The sequence below is a fragment of the Manacus vitellinus genome, unplaced genomic scaffold, assembly GCF_001715985.3.
Source record: "Manacus vitellinus isolate BGI_N305 unplaced genomic scaffold, ASM171598v3 scaffold_109_pilon, whole genome shotgun sequence".
Taxonomy (NCBI): Eukaryota; Metazoa; Chordata; class Aves; order Passeriformes; family Pipridae; genus Manacus; species Manacus vitellinus.
In genome coordinates this window covers 479,939-507,670 of record NW_021938837.1, presented here as the reverse complement: position 1 = coordinate 507,670, position 27,732 = coordinate 479,939, and the positions used below count along the sequence as shown (strand labels likewise).

At 36.9% G+C, this 27,732-nt stretch overlaps 1 protein-coding gene across 1 annotated transcript in view; it reads left to right on the top strand.

Moving 5' to 3' along the window:
* CTNNA2 (catenin alpha 2) overlaps window positions 1-27,732 on the top strand; it is a 350,732-nt gene that overhangs the window by 242,017 nt on the left and 80,983 nt on the right. Inside the window, exon 3 of the mRNA XM_029964516.1 lies at window positions 9,027-9,179. Coding sequence (XP_029820376.1) covers window positions 9,027-9,179 — 153 coding nt within the window. The remainder of the gene's footprint in view (window positions 1-9,026; window positions 9,180-27,732) is intronic.

The window sequence follows — 27,732 nt, the reverse complement described above, 5'->3', positions numbered from 1 at the left end:
TGCCCCTTGTTGCAGAGAAGAGGACACTAGGTAAAGTTATAAATCCTGAAGGCAGCTTTTTGTAATTCAATATCTGTATAATTTAAGGAGAGCTAAAAACACAGAAAGAGCAGGTCATGGCCCTTCACTGAGCTTCACATAACACTGAGAATTTGTAAGGGAGTTGATGTTGATACAGTGTTCAAAGATGCAAAATTTCATGCAAGTGTTAAGTACTAGCAGAATATCCAAGAAGGTTATAATTTCAAAATCTAATCTTGCATGAATGTTTACTAAAGATTTATTCTGTAAAGGCAAAGTTGAAGCAAGGCCACACTTAAATAGATGATCCACAGGAATCTTGCCAAGGTTGTGCTGCATTCCCTCCCAAAGAGGGAACACTTCCCCTGTTTCCAAGGGGAAGTGCAGTGTTATTGGTAATATTGCCCCATTCTGTTGCATGAAACTGCTCCTTGACAAAATTTTGATGTTTTTAAAGGGAGCCAGCCCTAAGTCAATCTAAATGTCTCTGAACCCGAGGCCACCTGTGGCATCAGCTTGTGCTCATTAGAAACTCAGCTCCTTTCCCTTGTTGCTTAGTACATTTGTTTTTGTCTGAGGTGACTCCAGTGCTCTTGAATATGGAAATCTGGGAGCTGGCTTACCAAAAGCAGTCTATCAAATGCTAATACAGATTTATTTCTGTGCCAGTGCTACGTGTTTATGGCTTGGATTCATTTAATGTGGGTGCGCTGCGTTGCGTGTACATCTTTAGCAGGTTTTTCCAGCAGCTTCTACAATGGTAATAGGCAAGAGTCCTCTGTAACCCTGGCTTAGAAAGCAGAGACAGCAAAGCTCCACTTTATAAAGTCCTTTATTCTTTCATCTTCCACTGAATTTATGGCCTTAACACAACAGAGGTAGGAATACCCTGAATGTCACCATCTTGGACTGAAAGAACTCTGAGCCCCTGGCATGCTGTTCAATATTCCACTTTTTGTCTGCTCTCATTTGGTAGAATAACTGGTGTATTTACTATAGGAAAAGAAATTTAGATACATATCAAAATATCTGATCTAAAAAATTAGAGACAATGAACTGTTACTTTAATTTTAGTTAATAATGGTTTTGGCTTGAACTTCTTTGAGTGCACATGTCTTGGTCTCCCTCAAAATGCAGTCCTAGAGGTTTATCACTGTGACATTGAGGTTTTTATGGTGCTCTGAAGTGCTTCAGAGGAAACGGAGAGTGCTTTAATACTGCTGATTTACTCTTTCAGGTCTGCACTAATTTCCGTGCTGCCTAATTACAAGGCTGTGTTTAATTTACTCTACACATAATGTTTACTGATGCACATATGGTGCCATATTTCAGGAAACTGTGCCCATATCAGGTAGTTTTGGGTAAGGCTGCAGTGTGTAACATTTTGATCAAATGAGGGAAACTTTGATCTGCAGCATAATACCCATGATGGATTATTTTCGCCTGGCAAAAGCCATAGTGTAGTAACTATGGCTGCTTTTGCTTTTTGAAATAGAGACTTGATTTTATATATATGTTTTTTTTCTAAACTGAGTGAAGCTGTGAGCACAGAGGGTTGGCCTTTCAAAGTAGCTTGTGAAGAATTATGAGGCAAAACTCAGTGACAGCTATATTGCATTAGAGAAGATTACTGCACATAGTTTGTGCATTATTCTTCAAATAATGAGTCTTCATAAAAGCTCACATATTTCAAAAAATCTTTGTGCTCACTTCAGGACTTTTAGAAGATGCCAAGCTCTGTAATCACAGCAGAGAAACAAGTATGGAGTTTTTAGAACTCTTTTTAATAAAAGACACTGTAAATGCGGGAAATTTTGAACAGAAAACTATAATGTTGCTACATCAAAAAAAAAAAAAAAGGCAAAAATCCCAAACCAAACCAACCCACAAACCAGAGAGGAAAAAAATTGTATGACAATTTTTACATAAAGAAGCTTACATTGTTCTATATTGTCAGCTAGAGAGTGACCTGTAGCCACATCAGCTAAAAAAACTTACAGAAGCTTGGATACATAAAGAATCAGATTTTAGATTCATAAAGAATCAAAATTAGCTTCAAATGTTGATGTTCATTATCAGTAATGCAGTAGCATGAGGGAGAGAGCACAGTAAATGTGGAGGGAAGCACAGTCCTTTGAAAAGACTTCTATAAAGTTGTCTTCCTAATGGGTTTATGAGCAGTGGCAAATTACATAGAATTTAATTTCCAAATGGGATTTCAACACTGCATTTGTGTCTTAATTGACATTAATTTTGTAATTTTGTTCAGTAGCACTATTTCTAAGTTTTGTGGAATGTCTTTAATGTTACCTTCTACTTGTAGAAAGCAACCAGAGATAAAAAAAGTTTTGTTTTCGGTTTTTACTTTGTAGAAATTGCTGCAAAAGAGAAGAAAAGAAAACAAAATAGAGCAAAAACAAAACTAGAAACACCCACCCCACAAAAAAAACCAAACCACAAACAAACAAACAAAAACCCCCAAAACACCAAAAGAAAACAAAAAAATAGCCAACCAAAAAACAAAGAAACAAACAAAAACCAAAAAAACCAACAGGCAAACAAAAAAAAACAACAAAAAACAAACCCAACTCTATAAGCCAGGCTGTGATCTTGCTGCAGTCAGGGCTTTCTTGAAAGGCATGGGTGATAACTGATAGCATCAGATATCAATCATCTCTGTTCATGGGGCAGGATCCATTTGTGACTTCGAGTGGCTCTTGGAAAGGATGATGAGAAATCCATTTTTGCAGCACACGATCAATTTTTAATCTTGTTTCAGCCATTGTCTGGCACTCCGATAGACAGGTCTACCCAAGGGCTGTCATCAGCTTTCACTGGGCTAAGTCTCTAGGCCTTAGAGAAGCTGATGATAATATTTAGTGTGCCAGCCTGCTCTTGAAGCTGGGGTAGGTGAGAATGCAAGAGTGACACGTGTAGCATTTACTCTATTAAACCTTTAAAGCTTATTGCACCTGACTGCCTTTAAGTGAAGTTGTTACACATTTTTATTATACTGAGGATAACTTCATTAAGGGCTTTCATAGGCAATTAATTTCCCATTTTGACCAAACAGCTATTTAACCTCCCCAAAACAGGTTTTTCCTCAATTATTTTTTTTATTTACTGTATTTATAAAAAATACATATATAAAGAACCCATAAAGCTCCAAAGCCACTCTACTTGATTTAAATATTTCAGCAGACCCTGAGACACCACATGAAGCTACACAATGTGTTGTGGTTCCTGATTTAACCTGTGGATGTTTAGTTCATTATTTTTATCTTTGCTCATTACCTTCCCCTTTGTCACACCCCTTTTGCATCAGACCCTCTAGATGTGCAGTCTTGTGACATTTTGCACACTTTACAATCCTCTTCAGTTTTCACAGTGTTATTTTTTAAAGTCCTAACCCTCTTTTTCTCTACTGGGGTAACCTCCTATAGTCTTTCCCTTCTTTGTTCCTACATGTGATTTCCTTTTCTGCAATTTCATCCTTCCACATTCACCTTATCACAACTCTACCTTGCCAGGTCATACAAAATGCAAAATTTAATGTCTATCTTTCACTTCTGGGTTCTTGGACTTCACTGAAACTCTTCAATGTCTGTTCAGTCCCTACCTGTATTTCTGTTTTTCCAACATTTTTGATGGGAATCTCTGTACTCTTCACTACCTGTTAATGCCCTGTGTAAATATTGCTAGAAACAATAAATATTTAGTATTATCCCAGAACAGCAGTCAGAGTTTGGTTTTCGTTGTTCTATCCAGACATAAAAGACAGAATTCATGTCCTGATAACACTTGTGTTTGAGGGGTATGTGGATGTCTTTCCCCCAAACATATAATTTTTTCTCTGCTTTTATGTAGCTGCAGTCATATTATTAGCAAGCCTGAGGCTTGCTCTTGATGAAAAATGTTTTTTTTTGAAAATGTGGTTTAAAATTTTATGTCATAAAAATTGATAAACCATCCATCCCACCCCCTCAAAAACAAACAAACTTAAACCTAAGTGCTTGGTAACTGGCTTCTTCTGTGCTTCATACCATCTACCATTTTGAGGAAGCCTTTGCAGTGGCCTGTGACTAGAAAGAATGTTTTTCTGAGTGTGTGTATTATACTGTTTTAAAGTTCTGGTCAAAAGTTGTCATTTCAATTGTTTTCTATCAGTAAATTCACCCCCTTTTTTTTCCTGAATAGGGAAGTTTCTCTTTAGAGAGAAGAAACCTCACACACGTAAAAACATATTAGGTATTTCAAACCAAAAGAGAGAAAGTTTAGATTAGATATAAGGAAGAAATTGTTGGCTGTGAGGATGGGGAGGCCCTGGCACAGGTTGCCCAGGGAAGCTGTGGCTGCCCCATCCCTGGAAGTGTCCAGGGCCAGGTTGGACAGGGCTTGGAGCAACCTGAGCTAGTGGAAGGTGTCCCTGCCCATGGCAGGGTTGTGGAACTAAATGATCTTTAAGGTCCCTTCCAACCCCAGTTACTTCATGACTCTATAAAGTATTACCCGAGTTTTTATCTTACGCTCAAATCTTAAATATTTTTATTCAATGTATTCCAGTAATCTGTAGTTTGAGTGTCCAAGTGCTACATGCTTTAAATGTTAATCTTTTTTGCTCTTTAATCCATCAAGACATAACTGATGGCATTACTGTCCACATCCCCAAAGTTACCATTTTTTGATCACCTTTTCACATGACGTACTTTGCAGAATTGACTGGGACTTTCTCTTTAGCACTACACTGCAGAAGCTTCTAATGGTCACTGCCCTATTCTCCAGAACTCAATTTCACAGCACATTGGAGGTGACACGCTTTAACTACAGTGGAGAAAACTTTATTTTCATCCCTTTCAATTAAATTAATACCTGTTTGGGAGTGCTCTGCAGGTGCAAACTGGAGTTGAGTTGCAGTGCACTTTAAATGGAAAATGGTGAATAAGGTGCTCCTTGGTAAACTTTTGTTACAGATACTGCCAGGCTTTATAAAGTTTAACAACCTGTTAGAGTCATTAATCTCCTGCTGTGACTTTACCTTCCAGTGTAAGGATTAGACATTTAATTCTTTACTAGACTGTAAGTAGCACTGAGACATTTTGGTCCTAAAATTGTTATATAGCCATGGAAAACATCATTTTGGTGGGCATTTAACCTCTTTGAGCTCAATTATAGCTGTGAACCAACAATGATAAAACAGCCCTAAACAGTGCTTAGAACAGTACAACATGATGCTATCAAAAACAGCAACTTGACTGTGCACCATAAACTGACTGAATTGACTGAACTGGAAAGACATAAAATCTGCCTTGTGCTACACCATTCATTGCTTTTAAAAATATTTGCAGGTTTTGATGTTTTCATTCTATGTTTTTTGGTTTTTTTTTGTTGGCCACCCTGGCAAATTTATTATTCTTTTAGTTTTATGTTGATTAATAAAGTTTTCTACTGTGACAAAATGAATTAAGCAAGACCTTAATTCAATGTGCTTCCCCCTCTAACAAATGAAGTTTCATGTAGTGGAAACTACCCACGCTTTGAATTCACCTCTAGCTTAAAAATTCAGTGTGGGGAGGGGAAAAACCTAAAGCATTGTCTTATGAGTAATAGCTTTTGTCATAATATTTACATCAGAATGCAGCATAAATTAAGGCATTGCAGAGACATTTGCTAATGTAGGTACGTGCAGGAGCTCTCGTGCTGGTTTGAGAATAAAATATGATGTGCTTTTGCTGCTTGTTTTATGAGCATTTAAATTCAAGCCACAAGACTTCCCCCGTTCCCTTCTAAGCTGATGTTACTTGTATGAAACAGTGAAATCCCTGGATGCAAAGCCATCACTTAGGCTGGACTTTGTTGCACTCTGCAGGGGAACACACAAGATTAGTTTTCCACTAGTTATTTGCCTTGATGAATAGCCCTAATTGGATCAAATAGACTGGTAATGGGGAGCCAATACTTTCAAATGTCTTGTCTTGTGCCATTAATATTACCTTGTCATGTATCCATTTGAGCTGTTGGATAAATGTCTAGCCTTCACACTCCTGTCACATTTAACAAATGATTTTGTCAAGTCATTCTTTATAGCTTGTGGTGAAGGATAGCAAAATTTGTGGTCTCCTGCATACATAAAACCCGTTAACTACACCTTTCAGCTTCAATGCAAGGGCATCCTAAAACTCTGATAACAAATTTCTAAAGAAATTATAATTCCTGTTTACAGGAGGGGGCAGAAATATGCTGCTGATATCTATGATTAACACAGCAGAGGGAAATAGAATTCATTAATTTTGTATTTATCAAACCTGTGACAGTCAGAATTCAGATTTATTTTTTTTCAGCTACTGCAATTATGAACCTCATAAGGCAACACACAGTTGCCATTAGAAATGAGATATCCATTTAATTCATTAATTTTGATTCAGATAGAACTCTACTGTATATTTGCTATGTGAAACCCCAGATTCCTGGTTAGCTGATGCTCTTGCTGTCCTTTTTATTGATTTCTGGTATGTGGTTGTAGACTGAAGATATTTAACACTGATGAAAATAAGCTGCTTCCTTGAACATCCTGAGATTTTCTTAGAATTCCATGGGGCTTATTGTTATAGCCAGATCTATAACACCACATTAACTTTGATCAAAAGTTGAATTGAATAAAAACCCTTTGGAACAGATACGTCCTTATGGGACAATGCAAACAGAAAAGTGTCAGTGTTCATTTAGCATTTAAAGTAGGTTTTTCCTCAGTGCAGTGGACAGTAGGTTTTACTGACATATTGAACTTGAGCAAGTGGATTTTCTTAAGGATTTTTCGCTGAGTAGGAGATGGAAATCACATGGGATTTTCAAAATCTTTGTGTGTTCCTTTGGAAATGCCACCATTTGGCCTGTTTCAGTACAATGGGCATCAAAGTCTAGCTACAGGTACACAAGTGAGGCATCTGACCCCAGAGCAGATTTTCCCAGCAAGCACTGGGAGATGGACATCTGCAAAAGGTGATTAAACAAGTTTATGATGCACCTTCTCTGGCAGTGTGTCTCCCTTAATGCTGGCTACAGGTGAAACCCTTCATTTAATAGGGAATCACAGAATATCCTGAGTTGGAAGGGACCTACAAGGATCATTGAGTCCAGCTCTTGGTTGTCCTGCACAGGACAACCCCAAGAATCTCACCATGTGTCTCAATTTTCAAGTTAGAGGATTGATGTACATAGTGATTGGAAATCTATCAGCCACAGAATGCAGGGTGCTGTGCTGGTGCACTATTTTCTGACTCTTGTCATCTTAGAATATGAGGGTTTTTTGCAATGCTTTGATGTATTTGAGGCAATATTAGTGTTTATTATGAGAAAACTATTCATGGATAGGGATCTCACTGTGTGAGATGCTGTGCAAACAGACCCAAAGGATGGTCCAAAAGAGCTTTTAATGCAAGAATAAAATAAGAGTCAGCAAGTGGATAGCAGGAGATTGAGGAGAGGAAAAAAAGAAAGAGTACAAGATGTAAATGTAATAGGTGGTGACAAACACACACCAGCTTCCTAACTCTTGGCAGGTCTCTGATAGATTCTTCTTTTCTTTTTGTCTTTTCCCTCTGCCTGTTTGCATGTGTTACTGACTTAGCTATTCTGAGCCCCTTTAATCATTTTGGAAGTGGAGAAAAACGTTCCAGATAGAATCTGAGTTGAATTAATTTTTCAGGGGAATTGAGAACTGCTGGGTTTAATACATTGACTGCTGTAGTTGTGATGGAAATAAAAGGAACACCTCACACAAACACATATATGGTATTTTGCTTTGCTTGTTTCTACTGCACCACTCAGGGATTGAATGAAAATATTCAAAGTTAGCTTTGCCCTTATTCAAATAGAGCTGAGAATTGCTGCCATCAAGCAGCAAATGCATCTTGGTGTATTTACAGTGCCTAACAATATACCAGTTTTCAGTATGATTGGGTGTTTTGATGACACCTTGTCTAGCTAAAGCTTTCTTATCTGGACTGCAAAATAGAGAAAATTACCTTTCTGGATGTTTCATCCAACTAAAAATGTATGATTTAAGGAGACTAATGGCTACCCAGGCCTCCAGGCTGAATAGCTCCCAGCTTGTGTTCCAGTCCACAGTTTTTCATTCTTAACAACCAAAAAGCTGGGGAAGGCATACTCAAAATGTTTCTGATCCACAATCCTACAGAGCAGTTATGCTTCCAGGAAGAATTATTTAAGATTTCAGTCATCTTTCTGGCTGTCTTTCAAATTTTAGTGAAGTTTGACACTAATTAGTGGTTATCAATAAAGTAGAGAAGAAGTTAGTGGCATCATTCTTACAGTAATATTGTTTCAAACAGATGTTTTTATGAGGTAACAGGTGTTAAATCTTCAGGAACTTATAGGATGTGGGTTTTTTTTCCTTTGTAATAAACTATGGTGTGTTTTCTAATCCGCCTGGAAAATGCTTAAATGGGTTTTCTGTTTATACCTGCTGAAAGTATTTGAAAAAGAATATGAAGCGCAAGGCATCTGCTACATGAAATATTAATTATTGCACAGAATACTATTCAGTGCAGGAATTAAAGAAGGCTTAGAAATATTCAAGCTAATATTTTTAATGGTTGCTTGAAGTTAAGCTCCTTAATCCATATTTGGCTTTTAAGTGAGCCGAACTGTTTTTTTCAAGCAGTGGGGAGCTTTCAGTTCTCATCAGTTTGCAATGTCTTAGGCAGGTAATCACCATCATCCTGTATAGATCCATTCAGTCCAGTAGGATTAGGTGTATGCCAGCATGAATCCCACGAGGGTTTGGCAGAGCCTGGGCCTTTAAGTGTTTCATTTTGTGTGCTTGTTGGAAATATTTAACTTGGAGAAAAGAAGGAAAAAAAATTGCAAACTTCCACGTATTGCTGCGAGATGTGAGACATCAACGCTTAAATATGAATAGCCAAGAATAGTGGGAATGGCTATGGATAACTCTCCTTTATTTACTGGTCTGCTTTCTTTTGTCACAGCTACGGAAGGCAGTGATGGATCATATATCAGATTCATTCCTGGAGACCAATGTCCCATTGCTGGTTCTCATTGAGGCTGCAAAAAGCGGGAATGAGAAGGAAGTGAAGGAATACGCTCAGGTCTTCCGTGAACACGCCAACAAGTTAGTTGAGGTAAGTGACCTTATTGACTCAGCCAGGTTTCCATCTTCCATCTCTAGGAGAGGCAAAAAAAATGGATGAAATGTTGCAATTATAGTTTCAAGAGTTTTGGCCAGCTTTATCCCAGTGATTGCACGGGAAATGCCTGGATGACTGGCAGAGGAAAGCACGTGCTATGTTTTAGCAGCTCATTAAGAGTTGAGCACCTTAAAAGTGGTATTTCCAGTATTTTTCCAAAAAGCATGAGTGACAAGAAGTAAATTTCAGTTCAGGTTTACTAACTATACATTTGATCTTAATCCCTATTAAGTAAAAAGCCAAATAGGGGCTTCACAATACTGTATCTGGTGGCCAAAGGCTGCTCTAGACTTGTCAGTCTGAACTAAAACAGGGAAAATTACATCTAGAGAAGTCATAGCCTTAAGAACACATAAAGTCTTGAAAGGTCTGTATATCATATATAAATACATATATTTATAGTATCTTCTCTTTCTGAAGAGGCATACTGTGCAAAGTCAACTAATGGTAATTTCAAGTCTTCAGGGATGATATAGAAGTAGCTTTATTTATTTATAAATAAATTTAAATATAATATATTTTATTTATTTATTTATTTGTTTGTTTATTACCGTGAGGAGTATAAAATATAATGATTGAAACCTTGGATCCGCATTGAATGGACTTTTATTAAAATGCTGATGTCCATCTCAGTTTGTCCTTTAACTGATCTAGAACTATGAAAAAATGCTTCTATTTCTTTAAGGCAAATATAACTTAGTGATTTGCTTGACAATATTGTGTGGCATTATTGACTTTTCTGTACTAGCATTATTTTGAAGACTGTGCAAAACACTTGCTAGTGTTCTTTAGCAAAGGAAAATGCTGTTGGGGAACTACTGATTTAACAAGTATTGAACTATACCTTCGAATGTCTTCTGTTCTTAAAACAGGCCTCATCCTAATTCTGTAGTGCCTGAGCTGAAGGAAGGAGTAAGGGTTTCTTGGTTACTATTGACTAAAGCTTTGTTACTGTCTCCTTGTAACTGGAGCTGTGGCAATGAAAAAGGAAATAGTAGGTATGTACAGGGAAAAAAAAACCCAAATAAACTGAAAACCCCTCCACAGTATTCATAGTTATTTTATAGTGTCAGTCAGAGTTCTAGACTTATATTCAATGAACATATGGGGTTAGTATTGTAGCAGTCACTTCCTCCACCGATTTGGAACAAAGTTTTGTGATGACAGCATTATTAAAAAGTTAAAAATTACTAAGTAGATATATTAAAATTATCATAGGAGATATTGACATGAAAGGAGGACAAATACTGTTTAGATGTGTTGTTAAAAAAAAACACAAAACAACCAAAAATAACCCAAAAAACACTCACAAGGAAAACCCACACCGCCTTTTACCTGGAAGAAGAAAGAACCATGATGGTGTTAAACTGACAGAGGGCAGGTTTAGGTGAGATCTTAGGAGAAAATTCTTCCCTGTGAGGGTGGTGAGGCCCTGGCACAGGTTGCCCAGAGAAGCTGTGGCTGCCCCATCCCTGGAAGTGTCCAAGGCCAGGTTGGACAGGGCTTGGAGCAACCTGGGCTAGTGGAAGGTGTCTCTGCCCATGGCAGGGGTTGGAATGAGATGGGCTTTAAGGTTCCTTCCAATCCAAACTGTTTCATGGTTCTGTGATTCTATGAAACCCAACCAAAGAGCAGTTACAGTTTTCTAGCTTTGGTTTTACAAGCCTGACATTACATTAGACTCATATTTTAGACCAAACTGGAGTTTGATTAATGATTTTTAACATTATGTGGTCATCTTTAGGTACCCCACCAACAAAGCAGTGCTAATAGTAACAATAGATGTCTTGGGCTTAATACTTGATTTTTTTTTTTCCATTTAGGTTATTCCAGAGTATTAGGAGCAGATTCCTAATTGATTCTTGTATGTTTGGGACAGCTGGTACTCGTTTCTGGGTTCATCCGTATTCTTTTCCAAGGATGGGTTCTTTTAGGTGGATCTTGCCCTTTTAGTTGTAAGGACTATCTCTGGTTCAGGTGAAAAGTGTCTTGAAGAAATTAATTTCTAGAGCAAGTGAAATTTTGAAACCCAGATTTCAAATTCCTCAGGCTGCACAAGGAAATAAGTATTTGGAACAGATTTATGTCCCTTCTCCACTAGATTTTACACTTAAAATAGTTTCCTCATTTTTACTTATTGATGCACAATGGAATCTCAGCAGATGGGCTTCTGTGGCTTTGTGGGTCAAGTATTTTGCAAATAGTAAAATGTGGTTTAAAGATGAGACATAATCAAGTGACTATGAAATGTAAGATCCTTTCCCAGGCACGGGGCCAGAATTCCTTGCAAATATATGCAAACACAGCTCCACTGAAGTATGTGGAGTTGCACTTACTCATGTCAGAGGAATTTGGCACTGCAAATTCAATACTGTGAAAACTCAGTAGTATTAATCAATTTTAAAATCAGAATCTGAATTTCTTGGATGTCTTACCAAGCTCAATAGAAAGCCTATCAAAAGGTCAGGAAAAAATAATCCATGTTTTAATACTTCCTTACACAAAACCTGCATTTTAACATCCTGAGGGAAAAAAATGCAGTTGATATTTGATGAATACAAATGGCAAAATTTTCTTTGTATGGCCAATGCATTTTAAAAAATACCTGCTGTAAGCATGAGGCTTATGGAGGTTAACTTCCTTTTATAGTCCATATTGCAGAATACTCAAATCTTCTCTCAAAACCTGTTTTCATTATATATATATATGTTTTCCCTTCCCCATTATCTTAACATTAATAACCACAAAGATGAATTGTCATTTCTCTGGGCATTCACTGACAACCAAGTTTGTCTATGGGTTTTGTTGAAAACACAGAGCAAGGTGATACCTTACTATGATGTAAATCATCCAAAACAAATCAAATTTATTTTATCTGTCATAAAGACTCTGGAGGTTAAAAATAATAATATAATAAAACAGGATTCAGATGGTACCACTCCAGTCTTGGAGGGCTGACTATTTTCCTTCCAATCATTTCTCAGCAGTCACCTCTCAGTTTTTTTCTGCCTTCTGAAACTGAGGTTAGAGAAGTGATGGTGCCTTTCCAGGTCATGATCTTTACCTCATGAATCCCTTCAATGTTTTTTAAAAAAATATCTCTTAATGATTGAAAGTCAGTAAACACCTGAGTTGTAATGCCAGCTTCAGATATGACCTTGGGAAGTCATTTAACTTCTCTATCCAGGCACCTTCATTTGTAGCATACGGTTAATGACAGATAATTCACATACCTGCCACACAAAGGCACTTGACTGATAAATCAGCTCAGATTTATTCAGTGCATCTATCGAAGCACTATATGGCAACTAATTAATTAATTTTCATTATTTTGTTTAGTAAAGCTTCCTTGGTTTAACTGTTAGTCCTCTGGAGTGTTTCTTGCAAAATTAAATTAATAAATCCAACAATTTTTCCTGGTAGATGAAATTCAGCATCCAGTAAATTCTCAAGGGCCACGATAGCAGGCTGTTCAGTTGAAATTCAGATTATAGGCCCTTGGTGGATTGGGTCAGACTTTCCATCCTCACAAGGATGGACATGAGTCCAAGGGAATTCTACTTGTTATTTCAGTTTGGGGGAGTTTTAATATTTTTATTGAAGGACTTCACCATTTGGTGGTCAGTCATTTACAAGAGTTAAATCCAGTCACATTATTTTTTCTTGAAAATTATTTCCAACGAAATTGGAATGAAGGGGGTTTTTTGTTCTTCAACATGAACTGATGCAGCACCAAATTTAAAACATCTAAAAACTAACTTTTGAAAAGGTAATACTTTGCAAATTTTGCATGAATTGATTTTTAGGGAGAATTTTGTGGAGCCTTGCATGAATCTATCAGTCTTATCTCATACAAATTTAATAGATTTCTGAGACACACCAGATAATCAAAGTTGTCTTCTAAGAACACTTGGCCAGTGAAAGAACTGTGTTAGGCAATGGTTTATGGTGATTTAAAGTTGATATAGTGCAAGCAAATCAATAATATGATAAGGTTGGATAGCAATTTGTAGGAGATGAAATCCAACAGCTCCATTCTTTCTGTTTTATAGTCTCTTTTGTCCATTAAGTTTGCAGGAACCCTTATTAATGTTCTCCACTTTGAAGAGGATAATGGGGTTACTTTGGGATTTTAGGGGTTTGGGATTTTTTTCTTTTACATTCTCAAGGGGAAGAAGAAAAGTGTTTGAACTCCTTTGTGAGACACGATGCAGGCTACACTTCATTTTCCAAGAACTGTATTATTCAGAGCTCTCCAATTCAGACTGATTGTGTGCTTTCCCATCATAAATGTAGAAGCAAGGTTGCATACTGAAGATAGGAGAGAAAAACCCACTGTCAGTATGCACAGCACACAAAACAATCAACTGGACTTGCTCAGTGACCCCTGATTACTTGATTTAGCAATGAGAGGAGAGGGGAGAAAGAGTGAAGGAAAACTTTACTCTGGTGGTTGCTAATGAATTTAATCTGGATTTCCATCAGCATTATCAGAACTAATATCCAGCCTAGTATTTTTTTTCTTTCCAGAAATATCTCTCAGAAAAGCACACAGAGCATTTGGTTCATAAGAAATGCAAAACTAGACTTTCTCTTAGGGAGTGAAAATCATCTCTGTAAACCTGCAACGCACTTGAGGTCGATGGAGTGCTGAGAGTTCACAGTGTGGCACTCAAGCTCACTTCCAGGAGGTAGTAGTGGCCTTCATAAGGAGTAGATGATGGTGTTTTATTTGTGCTTTTGTAAATATTTTCTAAATTTGTGAACAGACAGATTTTAATTAGAGACAGACAAAACCCAGAGGAAGAAGCCTAAGAAAAAAAATTTGGCTCATTTATTTCTGCAACTTTAGCTCAAGGAACAAAGTGTGTTCCTGTTGATGTATTTCACAGATACTTGTTATATCAGAATATACAACTAGCTTTTTGTTTCTGATAATGCAGAAAAAGTGTCAATATTCTTTCATCACTTCTGTATCCAACTGCCCAAAAATGTATAAATCCCTGGGTTTCCTCTGATCAGCTTTTACTCTCATGTTTTTCTTTTAGCTGACATTAAGCTAGATAAGAAATACTATTTAGAAGGTACCAATCTGTGGTTCTAATCAAGGAATGTTAGGAAGGTCATAGATTAGTTTAATTCAAGCTCTTCAAGTTGAGAGATTTTATTTCAAATTAGAGCTGTGGGCTGCCTTTGTGTCCTAGTGTTTCATCTGCTCAGTTTAGTTTTAATTTCCATCCCAGGCCTTTCTTCCCTGTGTGGGCAACAGATGTTCTCAATTCCTAGTAAACATCATTAGTATATTGACATAGCTAAAGCCACAAGTCCAATTATTTGCAACGAGACAATGAAAAGCTTGAACTCTTTGCATTTATTTCTTCTGAGTCCCTGCTGCTGCCAGATCTAGTGTCCATCTCTCCACCTTGGAGGGGGAGAGAGGGAAGTTTTTGAGCCAAAATGAACTCAAATTCTTTCAGGATAAAACTTTCTGGTAATGCAATGTCATGGGTGAACTCTTTATGCTGCCTTTTTCCCTTACTTTAACCACTGGATATTGATAGTCCACTGGGATCTGTGCCAGTTTCACCTTCCAGCTTCTAGATTAACACTGAAGTGAAATCAAATTGCTTTACAGAAAAGGTGAGACACAGAAATAACTGATGCTCTGTGAGGTTTTGAGCCTCTTGACTATCTGTCCCTGAAGAAGCTAGGTAATTAAAGGAGTTAAAATACTCAGTGTCTTCATTTTCTAGGCTGCTTTTGTCCAAAAGCCACCTCTGCCTTCAGGCAAAACTGGTCCATCTCTGAGGGTTACAAAGTCTGCTGGGGGAGGAGGCAGTGGCAGAACCTTGTGTGATTTTCAGGCATCATTAACACAGAAATATGGGGGAAATTAAACAATTTGGCAATGGAGAACTTGGCTACAGCACGTGCTGATCCCTCAACATCTGCCCTTAGCAGGTTTCTGGTGAAACCCAGGAATCCAGGATGGCTGAAAGGGGAGGAGCTTCCCTATCTCATGGCTGTTTTGGCAATACAGCTTTGTTTCCAAAATTTCTTCCCAGTAATACACACCAGAGTCTGTGGGACTATTAACATATCTTGTGTAATCACTTTTTATTCATTTACCCCTTTCCTTTTTTCTTAGATTGCAACATTTCTCTGTTTTGTTGCAACACCAAAAGGGTTGAAGGATAATTTACTTTTTCACACGTATTTCTGTAATGTAAATAATGAGCAAATACTACATGAAGTTAGCAACCTGTGAGTAATGATGATATTTTTCTTCCTTCCCAGGAAAGTACAAGATTAAAAAATAAATTAAAGAAAACCCTTGGTGGTAAATTGCTGCAGAATCCCCCTTGTCAACTTGAAAGCTTCTCTAGCTTTGGGACTGTAAAACATAAAGCCAGTGCTGTGCTGGTTCTGTTGTCTGATTTCCTATAAGTCATCTTTCATTAGCAAAGGATTGTATCATGTGTTTTTACACATTGGAAAAGAAGTGGTGGAGGTTTTTTTATAAATTAAAGTAATTTTGCCACTTATTCACATTTTTTATGTGTACTCTATTAATTATTTTCATGAGAAATACCTGCTTTTCTCCCTGTAGAAAAACTTATTTGTAGTAATTTCACAACATTTTCCAGTTATCTGATTATTTTTTTTAAGATAATTAACTTTTAACCATGCTTATTTAAGGCCTCCGTAGAAGAGATTAAATCCAATTACTCCCTTTTTAATCAGTGAGTAATTTTTTTAAAAATATTTTTCTAGTGAATAACACCCTCTGAGCTGGGGACTCGTTTCTCCTCTCTGATCACGCTACTGTGCTGTGTGATTCATATTTTCCCAAAATAACCTGACTCCTACACACTCTAGTATCCATTTATACCTACTATCCCATACAATCCGATCACACAGCAGTCTGTGTGACTTATAACTTGTTAATAATACAGTCAAGAGCTCTTGGTACTACTTTAACTGATTGATTGCATAAATTAATGGTTTAGCTCCCCCCAACCAATTGTTTTTGAAACCTTAGTATGCTAAGATGCAATACAACATTCAGCATGTTGGTTGTTCAAAGCTGATATTTTCTAGTTAGTCCCACCTTGTTATGCTCATTCTTTATTTTTTAATCTCCTGTCCTATTCGATAAAGTGTTTTATTTGTGCCTCTGGTAACAAGCCCTAACCAGAACTGGTGCTTTTACCTGTGCTTCTTTAAAACAGGTACCTCAACCTATACTCTAGAAGTTGTGTGTTTGGATTAATTTTTGCTGCTCAAGACAGGTTAACACTTTACTACTCTGTAAAATGTTTAGCATCTTGGCCTTTGTTCTGTGGTGTATTAGCAGGGTTATATTTCAATCAGTGCTTTTCCATGTGCATCTTAGGCTTCACTGTAAGAAAGAAGAGTTAAAACAAATAACCTGTTTTAGAGCATGAAATGTAAAAGAAATAAGGGTAATGGTGGGGAATAAAAGAAAGCCTGAAATACAAGAATCTCTGCTGGTATTCCAAACTCACAGCAAAGTAAGAAATAAAATAAACAGCTGATATTACTATAGAGAATTTGTCATCCACGACTGAACCTTTCAGGACAGAGATGAAGGGATTAGAACTATTTAAGAAGCCAAAAAGTTCAGTTAAAGCAGTAAGTACTTCTGAGGAAACTGAAAAAAAGCATTTACAGGGAAATAGTGAGTCAGAAATAATGGAGAGCATTCAGACATACTCAAAAAATGAGCAGGAGATGTCCAAGGAAAAGTCATGTCAGACATTTGTGGGCAGAATGGCATCTTTAATTATGGAGTTTTGAACTGATGTAGAGGAAAAAATTGTAATCTAGGAATCTCATGATCTTGAACAAAAGCTGTAGCAGCTTTGATTTTAAAAACTATAACAAGTTATATGTGACAAATTTTCCAGTACAGTCCATTGAGAAATAAATTTTATTAATCCAGAGCAAAGTATGCAAATGCAAAAAGCATCATCTCCAAATACCAATATCACAAGTACACTAGAGTTGCACTGGAGTGTCTCTGTTGCTTCAACTTATGCAATGTGTGGGTCATAGTGGAACTTATTCTGGTTTTTTTCCCTGCATCCCATTGTCTAGACTCTAACAAAGTGGTTATGATAAACCCATCATAAGAATATTATACTGCTTCTACTACAATGTTATGATAGCACTTGAATGCTAAAATAATCTTTATTACTTAAATGTTCCTGGTAGGGGTGATGTTTGCGTTGGCTTTTTAAGGTTCCTGTGGCAGAGGAAACCTTTGGAAACTTTGCAACAAACTGTATTTAGTGGCACCAACAACCATTCTCTTGGTATATTTACAATCCTCTGGTGTATTTATAGTTTAGGAAGACCAAAACTCCTCCACCTTAAGTTTTGATTAGAAACATTTAACTGATACCAAATCCATAATAAATTATGCCAAGCAATTCAGCACTGAATTCCCTTCAGTACTAAGATTTATCACTATATCTGTAATCTAAAGAGGGATGTTTTATATTTTTTGAGACCTTACGGTTTATTTCACATCTTACCTGCACCCTTGTTACGAAGGACCTTTCTTATAATAAACCTGTTCTCTATGTAGAGAACTTAAGGCTTTTAAATGAGGTCCTTTAGGAAAAAAAATATTGGCTGTGAGGGTGATGAGGCCCTGGCACAGGTTGCCCAGAGAAGCTGTGGCTGCCCCATCCCTGGAAGTGTCCAAGGCCAGGTTGGACAGGGCTTGGAGCAACCTGGGCTAGTGGAAGGTGTCTCTGCCCATGGCAGGGGGGTGGAATGGGATGATTCTTAAGGTCCCTTCCAACCTAAACAATTCTATGATTCTAAGCCCTTTTTTTTCTCCCAAGTTTAGTTATTTGTGTGACTTATCTCTATTCCACCTGTTTTTCCAGCTATTTCTCTTGTATGTCTGTGCACAAACATACAATGTCCCACTTTTATTTAGCATTTATCAGGTGGAAGTAATACCTGTAGACTGAGTGTTTTGTGCTTTACTTAAATGAAAAAATCTGTCACATCAATGCTTTTTGTGTGCTTTCCTAGAATTCCAGATGTTTTCAGTAACAAAATACACTTTTTGCCATTTTGGATTAGTTCAATAGCTGTTGTTATTGTGTTTTGACACCTATAGTCTTAGCCTGGAATGGCCTGTGCAACTTTAAAATATTTTGCTGTCAAAATAGATCTTCAAGAAAACCAGTAGAGTCAGATAATGCATGTCTTTGTTTCCCTCAGGATAGCTGTTATTTGGAAAAAATATACACCTCTTGCTGGAAGCTTTTGCTTCAGAATTGCATGAGGGAAATGGTGAGAGAAATCAGGATGATAATATGAATGGACACAGAGCAGGCTGTGAGAAATGAGAATTTGGGAGAGCTACTGGGGAAAGCGAAGGTTTTAGGGTGAATTTTCAGTGAATTTATTTATATGTGCTTGTAATGCTGCTGCTGAATGCCAAGTACATATGGGAGTAGATTTCTTCAGTTTACTCATGATTTTTTTTTTTTTTACTTTTTGACAACCCATGGATTTAAGAAGAAAGTTCACCATTTCATGTGGATATGGATTTGAAAGTAAATATTCTTAGTCATAAGTATCCTAAGTAAAAACTTAAGTACAGTTATGAAGGAGAAGACACATTAGAAAGCCTGTAGTGCTGCAACCTTGTGAGATGAAACAGTAGCAAGCTCATTCAGAAAATATCTAGATATTACTGAGTAAAATACTGTAAGTCTAATAACAAGTTTCCTTAGAGTTTGAAAATTTATTTTATACCGTAATTAAATTTCCAAAGATAAAACCAACCACCTCACTATTCCTTTAGAATGACATTGTAACAAATGTGTGGATCACGCTTCACTAGAAAATCTTTGATGAAATATTGATGATAATAAAGGAAGACCGACTCCATGGCTTAGCATGAAAAAGCATTGGTTTCACTACTTTATTTCCCAGCTTGGGTTTCTGAAAATCAAATAAAACAATTAAGTGGATTTTCTTCAAAGTTCCAGCAAGTTTTTTCCTATGGCCTCAGAGCAAGCAGGAGGAACTTCAGCCTGAGGACAACTTCTTAAGAAACTTATAAGTAGCTGAGAAAAGGATTTTAGCATGAAAGTGTAATCTCAACAGTAAGTTTAGTTTCACAGTACACAGGTTATAAAACTCGTGTTTTGATGATCCTGAAGTACTTCCAAGACTTCAAGAGTTGAGGAAAAGTGGTTCTCTGAGCCTTAATCTCTTTACAATATGTTATGCTTAAAAAGCACAAGATGGAGAAGGGAGGAAAAGTCAAGATTTTATCAATGCCTGTACTTGCAGTCAAAAGGTTTGTAAGACAGAGGTCTTGCTTCTAAAAGATGAGTGACTTAGAGGCTGGTGATACCACTCTAATGTCTGGGTCGTTATGTCTGGGTGAGAAAGTCAAGCCACTGCTTTACAATGAGAGCCTTTTATCATGGAGCCAAAAATGCTGGTGTTACGTGTCTCCTTGTAGTCTGTAATTTCATAGTCGTACCCTTTGAGGCACCAATTAAATGGCTCAAGTTTTTCTTTGACTTGTAAAGAAAATAAGTCCAATTCTCACCCGTAGCTCTGCAGAGCGTGTAGCAGATCAGCTGTCACCTTTCCAAGGCACAATTTGTACTGTTCCATAGCTTAAAGGTGATTTGTAAATATTACCATGCCCAAGGAAACAGTTAAGAGCAGCCATAAGATCTTAAACCGCTGTTTGTGACATGACTGAAAAGTCCCCTGGATACGTTTTTGTTACAAAAAATTGTAATTGCCATAACATCAGGAGGAAGATGAAGGCACTCAGTGATGTATATTAGCAACAGAACAAGGACATTTTTAGATAGAAGAGGGGGAAATGAGAAAGAAGCAATAATGATACCTTATTTGACTCAGTGCAACTTCCTTGCTGGGGTAATTATTCTTGCTGGGATGCCAATATAAATAGAGAGTTTATGTAGGAGAGGCAAATCAGGCTTTGTGTTATCCCTCTCAGATAATAACAATGTCAAGGGACGTACCTTTTGAGAAAAGAATGTTTGGTGATTTTGTTGATTTAAGTTATAAAAATTGAAGTAGGTAGGACCAAGCTGCTACTTACCACTGTTCTTCCAATATTGTATGATATTAAACCTCTAATATGCAACTAATCACTGAGTTACCTTGACACCCACGAGTCTGAAGGAAGTCAAACACTTAAATAACATAAACCAGAAGCTGTAGCATTTCACATTCCCAGCCTGTGTAAGAGAAAGCACGAGGAGATGAAATTTTGCACCTTAGATTGCAAACAAATATCTCAGTATTACTGTCATATTTGCCCCTTTCATTGAACAGTGGTAAATAAGTAGAATGAACAGATCACTGGCAACCTTATAGAAAAGGTTCTACATCAGTGTAAGTATTAATTACACTAATTTGTGACACATGATTTTCAAAAGCCTAATAGATAAAAGCATTAGGATCATAAATCATTAATTTAATCTGATTATTTCCAGTCAGTCGTTTATTTACTGTCCGCTCAATTAAAAATTGAGGTTAATGAATCTTTCAAAGGTGCTATAATATTTAGTGTTCATTATTTTTCTCTTCCACCTCAGATGAAAATCTATGTCTTTTTTCTCCTCTCCATCCCTTTTTGCATTAGAGAGGAACTTCTGAGTCACACCATATATTTTCATTTCTGAAAGTCGCTGATAGCAGTTTTCCCATCTGAAATGATGTTCAGAGAATGAGATGGCAAAAAGCCAGACAGCAGCAGGAGCTCTGGAGAGCAAATGTGCAAGTACAGCTACACCTTAAGTCTTACCTTACATCTTTCTGTCTTTGCCATTTGCTGCAGAAGTTACCTTCTTTCTCGTCCACAGTGCAGCCATAAATCATCTTTTACTTTAGTTTTATTTCTAATAAAACTCAGAATTCTGCTGAGAAACTTGCATTTCTTCCCCTATTTTTGAATTTGCTGATTTGCTCACTAATGAGGTGTTATCTAAATATACCCAAAATTGGTAGCAACCATTAGAACGATTTGTCTTTTTTTTCTTTCATTGGAATTGCAAATGCAAAAAATTCTTCCCCAATTTTTTTTTTGTTGAATATTATCCCATTCCTTGTTGTTACCTGCCTTCAGAAAGATTTTTCTCTTTTAGAGAAAAATTATTTCCCACATCTTCAAAGCAAGAAAGTAGTAGTTTTTATACCTTCTCATTTTGTTAGGTTTGACACAAAAGTATTTGGCATTTTGCAAGCAATAAGTGAATGTGTTAGCCTTCTAAGTTGACTGAATTTATAATTACAACATCTCAGATTCCCTTAGGATTTACGTGATGCTTCTTGGCTCAAACACCTTTTAGTGCTCAAAAGCAGCAAAAGTATCCCTTCCATCAGATTTTTTGTTGTTGTTGAACTCAAAATGCTTTTTAAATTTAATCATTAATATGACCTCCACTTTGTTGGTGACATCCTAGGAGGTGAAATGATTTGCCCAAAGTATTAGTGAACCTGTGGCAGATGGAGAAAAAGGATCTGATTGCTGTGATTTCTATCAGTGGTTTATCAGTGAGGCTCTCACAATCCTTGTTCCAGTCTCTAGATTTTAGCTATACTATCTTTTGACTTTTAGTTGACTTGTTATTTGCATATCACTTAAAATAGTAAACTAGATACAAGTGATCAAAAAACTTTGAGCATTTAGAAATCATTAGATCCAGCCTACTCTTTACTATATATAAGCCAGTAAAAGTAAACATAGTATACATCCAGGATTAGTTTTAAATAGCTAGAACCTTGCTAACATACAAAATAAAATTAATTCTGCCCATTTTTTGCCTTTGACTAATCATTTAGCCTTTCAGATGGCTGTTGTCTACACCCTCTGGGACATCACTATAGGGACATGTAGGGAGAAAGCTATTAGAAAGCATCCAAAGGAGAGCTGTAAAGATGGAGAAGAGTCTAGAAGGGAAGACATATGAGGATTGGCTGAGGTCATGTGGTTTGTTCAGCTGGAGAAGAGGAGGCTGAGGTCAGACCTCACCGTGGTCTGCAGCTTCCTCATGAGGGGCAGTGCAGGGGCAGCTCCAATCTCTGCTCTCTGTGATCAGTGACAGGACCCAAGGGAACAGCTGAAGCTGTGTCAGGGCAGGTTTAGGTCAGATATTAAGAAAAGGTTCTTCCTCCAGAGGGTGGTTGGGCACAGAACAGGCTCCCCAGGGTAGTCGTCACAGCACCAAGGCTGCCAAAGCTCAAGGAGGGTTTGGATGATGCTCTCAGGGACATGGTGGGATTGTTGGAGTGTCTGTGCAGGGCCAGGAGTTGGACTGGATGATTCTAGTGGGTCATTTCCAACTGAGGATATTCTATGATTCCATGATTCTGTGGACTTAGACAACTAGGTGGCAATAAATGCCTTTTTGACTGGTCATGTTGAGTTGCTTATGCACTGTATTAAATGCCTACTGTAATAAATTACCTGGGCAATTTCTAGAGACTGATATATTTCTAGAGTCTGAAATATCTCCACACATAGAAGAAGCAGTTTTTATCTCTATATATTTATAGCATTACCTCTGTCTGTAATGACAAAAGTCCTGTCTGTGGTAAAAGGCTTTTCCCACAGTAGACACTGCTACTGCCTGTGGTGTGCTTCTAGTTCTACCCTCAAGTTTCTTGCAGTGAGGATAATATATTCTTGTAATTACCTTCTGGTGAAAGCTTGAAATGCTTCATTTACATCAAATTCCTCCCTTGTAATAACACTGTAACATCAAGTCTCTTTGGAAGTGAGACAACCAGTGGGACATGTGTCTTAGGGGAGCATCAGCATTTCCCACCTCATGCAGGCTGAAGATATGTTTCCCTAATATTTTCTTTTAAGCTGCAGCAAAAGAGTAATATCCTGCAGCCACTGCCTGTGGTCGGTTGGATCTTAACCTGTTTGAGCTCTCCAAGCTTATTTTAGTCTGCAGTGTCTGTCAAAGATGCTCCTGTTTCCATCCTATGTGCATGGAAAGCTTTCTTGGCATGTAACTGTAACACAACAGATGGCACACGGTGCATCTTGGCTGACCTCTGCTTGCACAATTTAAATAGCTAAACTGATTTTATTGCCACAAAATAAACTTCCAAGAACTTCTCACGCTGTAGACCAAGCTAACAAGTGCCAGCTGCAATCCCGTAATTCCAGTAGCTGGAGAGCTCTGTTTTCAGAGTGGTTTCATGGGATTGAAAGATATTTCCATGGGTTTTAATGAGAAACACAGGGGTGGAATGCCTAGAAAATTTTCCATCTTCCTCCAATGAAGGCAAGGAAGTGAAAATAACATTGGTAGCAGCACACACAGATTTCATTAGGGTTTCTGAAGTCTTATTTGTGCTTTTCACTTTTTCATTGAAAAGATATGGGAGACAAACAGGGCTTAGAATATTGGGAACTGAAGAATTTTGCTCAAAAGTGGTCAACACACTTCATCTCAAGGCTGCCACTTTATTGAGAAGGTTTTCTTTATGGTATCATTGTTCTGTTGTTTTCAGTTCCTGATGCCCCCATTCCTTTGTTATTTACCCTCCTTTTAGGCTGATTGTAACACCATTAGCTACCAGCTCTAAATCTTTAGAAGGGCAGGTTTTATTTCCTACCAGAGACTTCCTGGAGGAATCCAAGTATACCATTGCAAAACTCGAGAATACAATCCCCTTAAGAAAAATAAACACCAGAAGTTTATATATCTATTACAATGTAAAAATCAGAAGACAGGAGTTACTAAAAAGGAGGTAAAAAGCAAACTTGCCTGTACACCTTGTCTTCTGATGGAGGGATAAATGTCTCATTAGCATTTTTTTACCCTCTTTCAATATTTTTTTCTCTTTAAAGCTGATTATTATTGCACCTCCTCATGTCCTAGATCGTTTTTTTCATAGATGAATTTAGGCTCCCTCCTTCCAACTCCTAATCCCATTTGTCGGGCTGCAGTGTGGATGCCTTTGAACCAACTCACAAATATTAAAAAATATATACATAACCAAATCATAGAATTATATATTACAGAATGTTTGACACATTCTTTAAAAAATATGCAAAATTTATGGACTGCTTGTATTTAAAAAAAAAAAATCTGACTGAGACAACAAAGCCATACATTTGAACACTTGCTTCCTTCGGGCTGCTGTGAATGAATCATGTGCTTTGTAGAAGGGTCTTTGTGTCTGGTTTTTACACTTATACCAACAACAAATGTTATGCACTTAGTTACAAATATAACCACAACTGTGCTATGATCTAATGACACAGACACTGGAAATCTGATTTTCCTTTACCAAATGTGAGCGTACTTGTTAAGTCTAGTTCTAGGTGGCCTCGCTTTTTATTCCAGTGTTTTAAAAAAAAAACAGAAAAAAAAACCAAGCAAATTTTATGCAACTAAATAATAAAGATGGTTTCAATAGCAGTTATTATAGTAGGGAGGCAGAAATCTATTTCTTTTATTCACTGATCCTGTTCTCTACAGGTTTTTCGGCTCAGGATTTTGTACTTGTTTTCATTCTTCCTGTGTGATTTTGTCTCCAGTAATATAACAAATGAAACAAACTCTTGTGTGTTCTACTTCATATCTTATTCTGTAATTATGGCATTTTTGTTGTAATACAGATTTGAAAATAAAAAGGCCCATCTGTATTTCTGTGCATAAAGAAATGAAAACCTGAATCTTACAAGAGAGACTTATTCAACATTTACTGAGATGATTTGTGGCAGGCTTGCAGGAGAAAAATAAAGAAAGAATATTGTGACTTGAAACTCTACTTTCTTTTTATGAGAAAGTTATTACAAAGTTAAGAATATATATTTATATTATATAAATAATCATCATCAGGAACATCTTTTGATCAAATTAAATGTCATGTTTGTACCTCATTCTGCAACTCTGTCATGCTTACATGATAATTACAATTATTATTTTTTCATCTTGATGTCTAAGAGAGCCTTTCATTGTGTCAGAAGACATTTATGGCAGAATTAAATTTTTAAAATAATTAAATTCTTCTCATAGGATGTATGAGATCCTGCACTTACCAAGAGAGCAGAATACCTGCTATGAAAGTGAAGGAGGCTACCTGTAAAGTCAAACAAGACTAAAACAGCACAACAAACCAAAAGCCTTAATAGGTAGCAATGAAAATCCTTCTTACAGACTGAATGTTATAGAAATGAAGTGTGAGAAAGGCCATCAAGAATAGTAAATAATAATCCAAATTCTCTAATTATTCTACAATCTAATTCCAGTCCAATTTCTAATCTGTAAATTCCAGAAACTCTCAAGCTCTATGTCAAAGAGCTCATTGGTGATTCCAGAATTTTATTCTCATAATGATCACAAATCTTCTAAAATTGGTTTTGAAAATCCTACCAGAATGTGACACTGTAGTTATTTTTGTCTCCCAAGCACGTATCTCAAATTCATTTGTAAAACACTATTGTAGCTTCCTCTAATGTCCTATTTCCTATTTCCCTCTTTGTACCTTGCAGTTCATGCTGCTCTTATTACATGACTGGTCTAAGTGTTGTTTTCCAGTGATTTGTATTAAGAATTTAATATATTTTCTCAGTTTATCACTATTTCTTTAATATCTTTATGTGCTCCAGTGTCTTGGATGCTTTAGCTCTGATCTGGTTTGTTTAGTCTTTAAAACTGATTACACAAGTATGAGCCTTACAATAGATTATCATCTGTGCTTGTAACCTGTCAGAGCCTATATATTTCCTTATGATTGATCAGACAATAGAATTTCTATTTCTCCTTAATCTTTTCCATGCTCTGTAGTTTCCTGGTCTGATGGGCATTGAGGTAATCTAGGTTTCTTTGGCAGTTCCTCAGTGAGTGAAGTCCAAGCCTTTTGGCCTTGTAGATACATCTGTAATTCTGAATAAAAGAGGATCAGAGAGCTAATGCAAGAGCTGGGATAATTCAGTGAATTCTCTGATTTAACAATAGAGACATAGAATAACATCTCTTTCTAAAGTAACCATTTGCATCCCTTGTTACGTGAGTGAGCTGCATTTGAAGAGAAGATCTATTGGGAGCACATGTATCATGTAAAAGGCACATAGAGACAGTGTTTAATCATTTGTGGGAATCACTTTGTGTCTGGAGACTTTTGTGATCCTGTCCTTGAAAAGAAAGGCTCCTTCTCAGAACAGTGTTTATTGAAGTCTGCACAGGCAGAGTGATTGTGATAATGGCAGCATCAAGTGGTACTTAATCTGAACCCTGAACCTTTTCCTTTCCCACCTCATTTTTTGGCTATGCTGTTTCAACTATTTTACAATATGCTGACATGTATTTTGTCATGTCAGTACCCTGAAAAATCTCAGGAATTCATAGAATGCCTGTGAAGCTCGAACTCTCAGATAATTGATAATTGTTTGATAACTACACATTGCATCTCCAGCATGGCTGAAAAATGGCAGGGTGGTGCAGCACAACGTCAGTTCCCTGAAAAATGGGCAGAAATTTTCAATGAAGAGAGCACTGCAAAATAAAACAGCTCATTAAATTCTGCTGGTGATGTCAGATGCTAATGTGAACACTAAGAGAATAGCCTTGATAATAAAGGGTAGAGCTGGTAGGTGGGCAGCAGGTAGTGGGTAGTGGGTTTATTTAAAAATAACAGGTGGAGACATTTGGAAGCTGATGGATGAATCCATACAGCTGAACACGAAGTCTTCTGACCCCTCCAAGCAAATGTACCTTGGGGATGCTAAATACAGAAGTGCATATGGTATAAATATAGGCTTGAATTATTCTGGGAAAACCTGGAATTAGAGAGAAGCTGTGTGAAATATCTCGTATTAATGTTCCTTTTAGGTCAACGTAAACTACCTGTGAAAGTTTGCTGAATTTGGCCAGTAGAAATATACTTGGTCTGTCAGCCTCACATGTTTTTTTGTGATTATTTTTTTTGCAACCACTGAACAGAAAAAAAAGTATTATTTAAACAGCTCAATTTTTTGGCACACGTTTCACATACAGATAGTATGTCTGGCACGGTTTCTTTATTTTTATTCTCTTATTATGGAAGAATTTTCCTGTATCTGTCATATATGTTTATAATAAATCTCAACCCTCATCCATATATATTTTCTACTAAAATAACAATAGTGATCTGGAGAAAAAACACAGGATAAATTAATGTATTAGTAATATCTTTTGAAATTGTGTGGGAATTCTTGCGTATTTTAGATACTTGGTCATGTTTCCTGCAGTAATATCAAACATAATGCCCTGACTAATTGCTGTTGGAACTATTTTACTGAAACCCCCTCATTTTTGTTTAGCTGATATATTCTTCATTTCCTTCCTCAAGCTGAACTGTGAAAATGCCAGAGTTCTTTTGTAAACATCTGATATGCTCTGTTATAAAAGCCAACAGACTTTTCCAGGAAAAAAAAAAA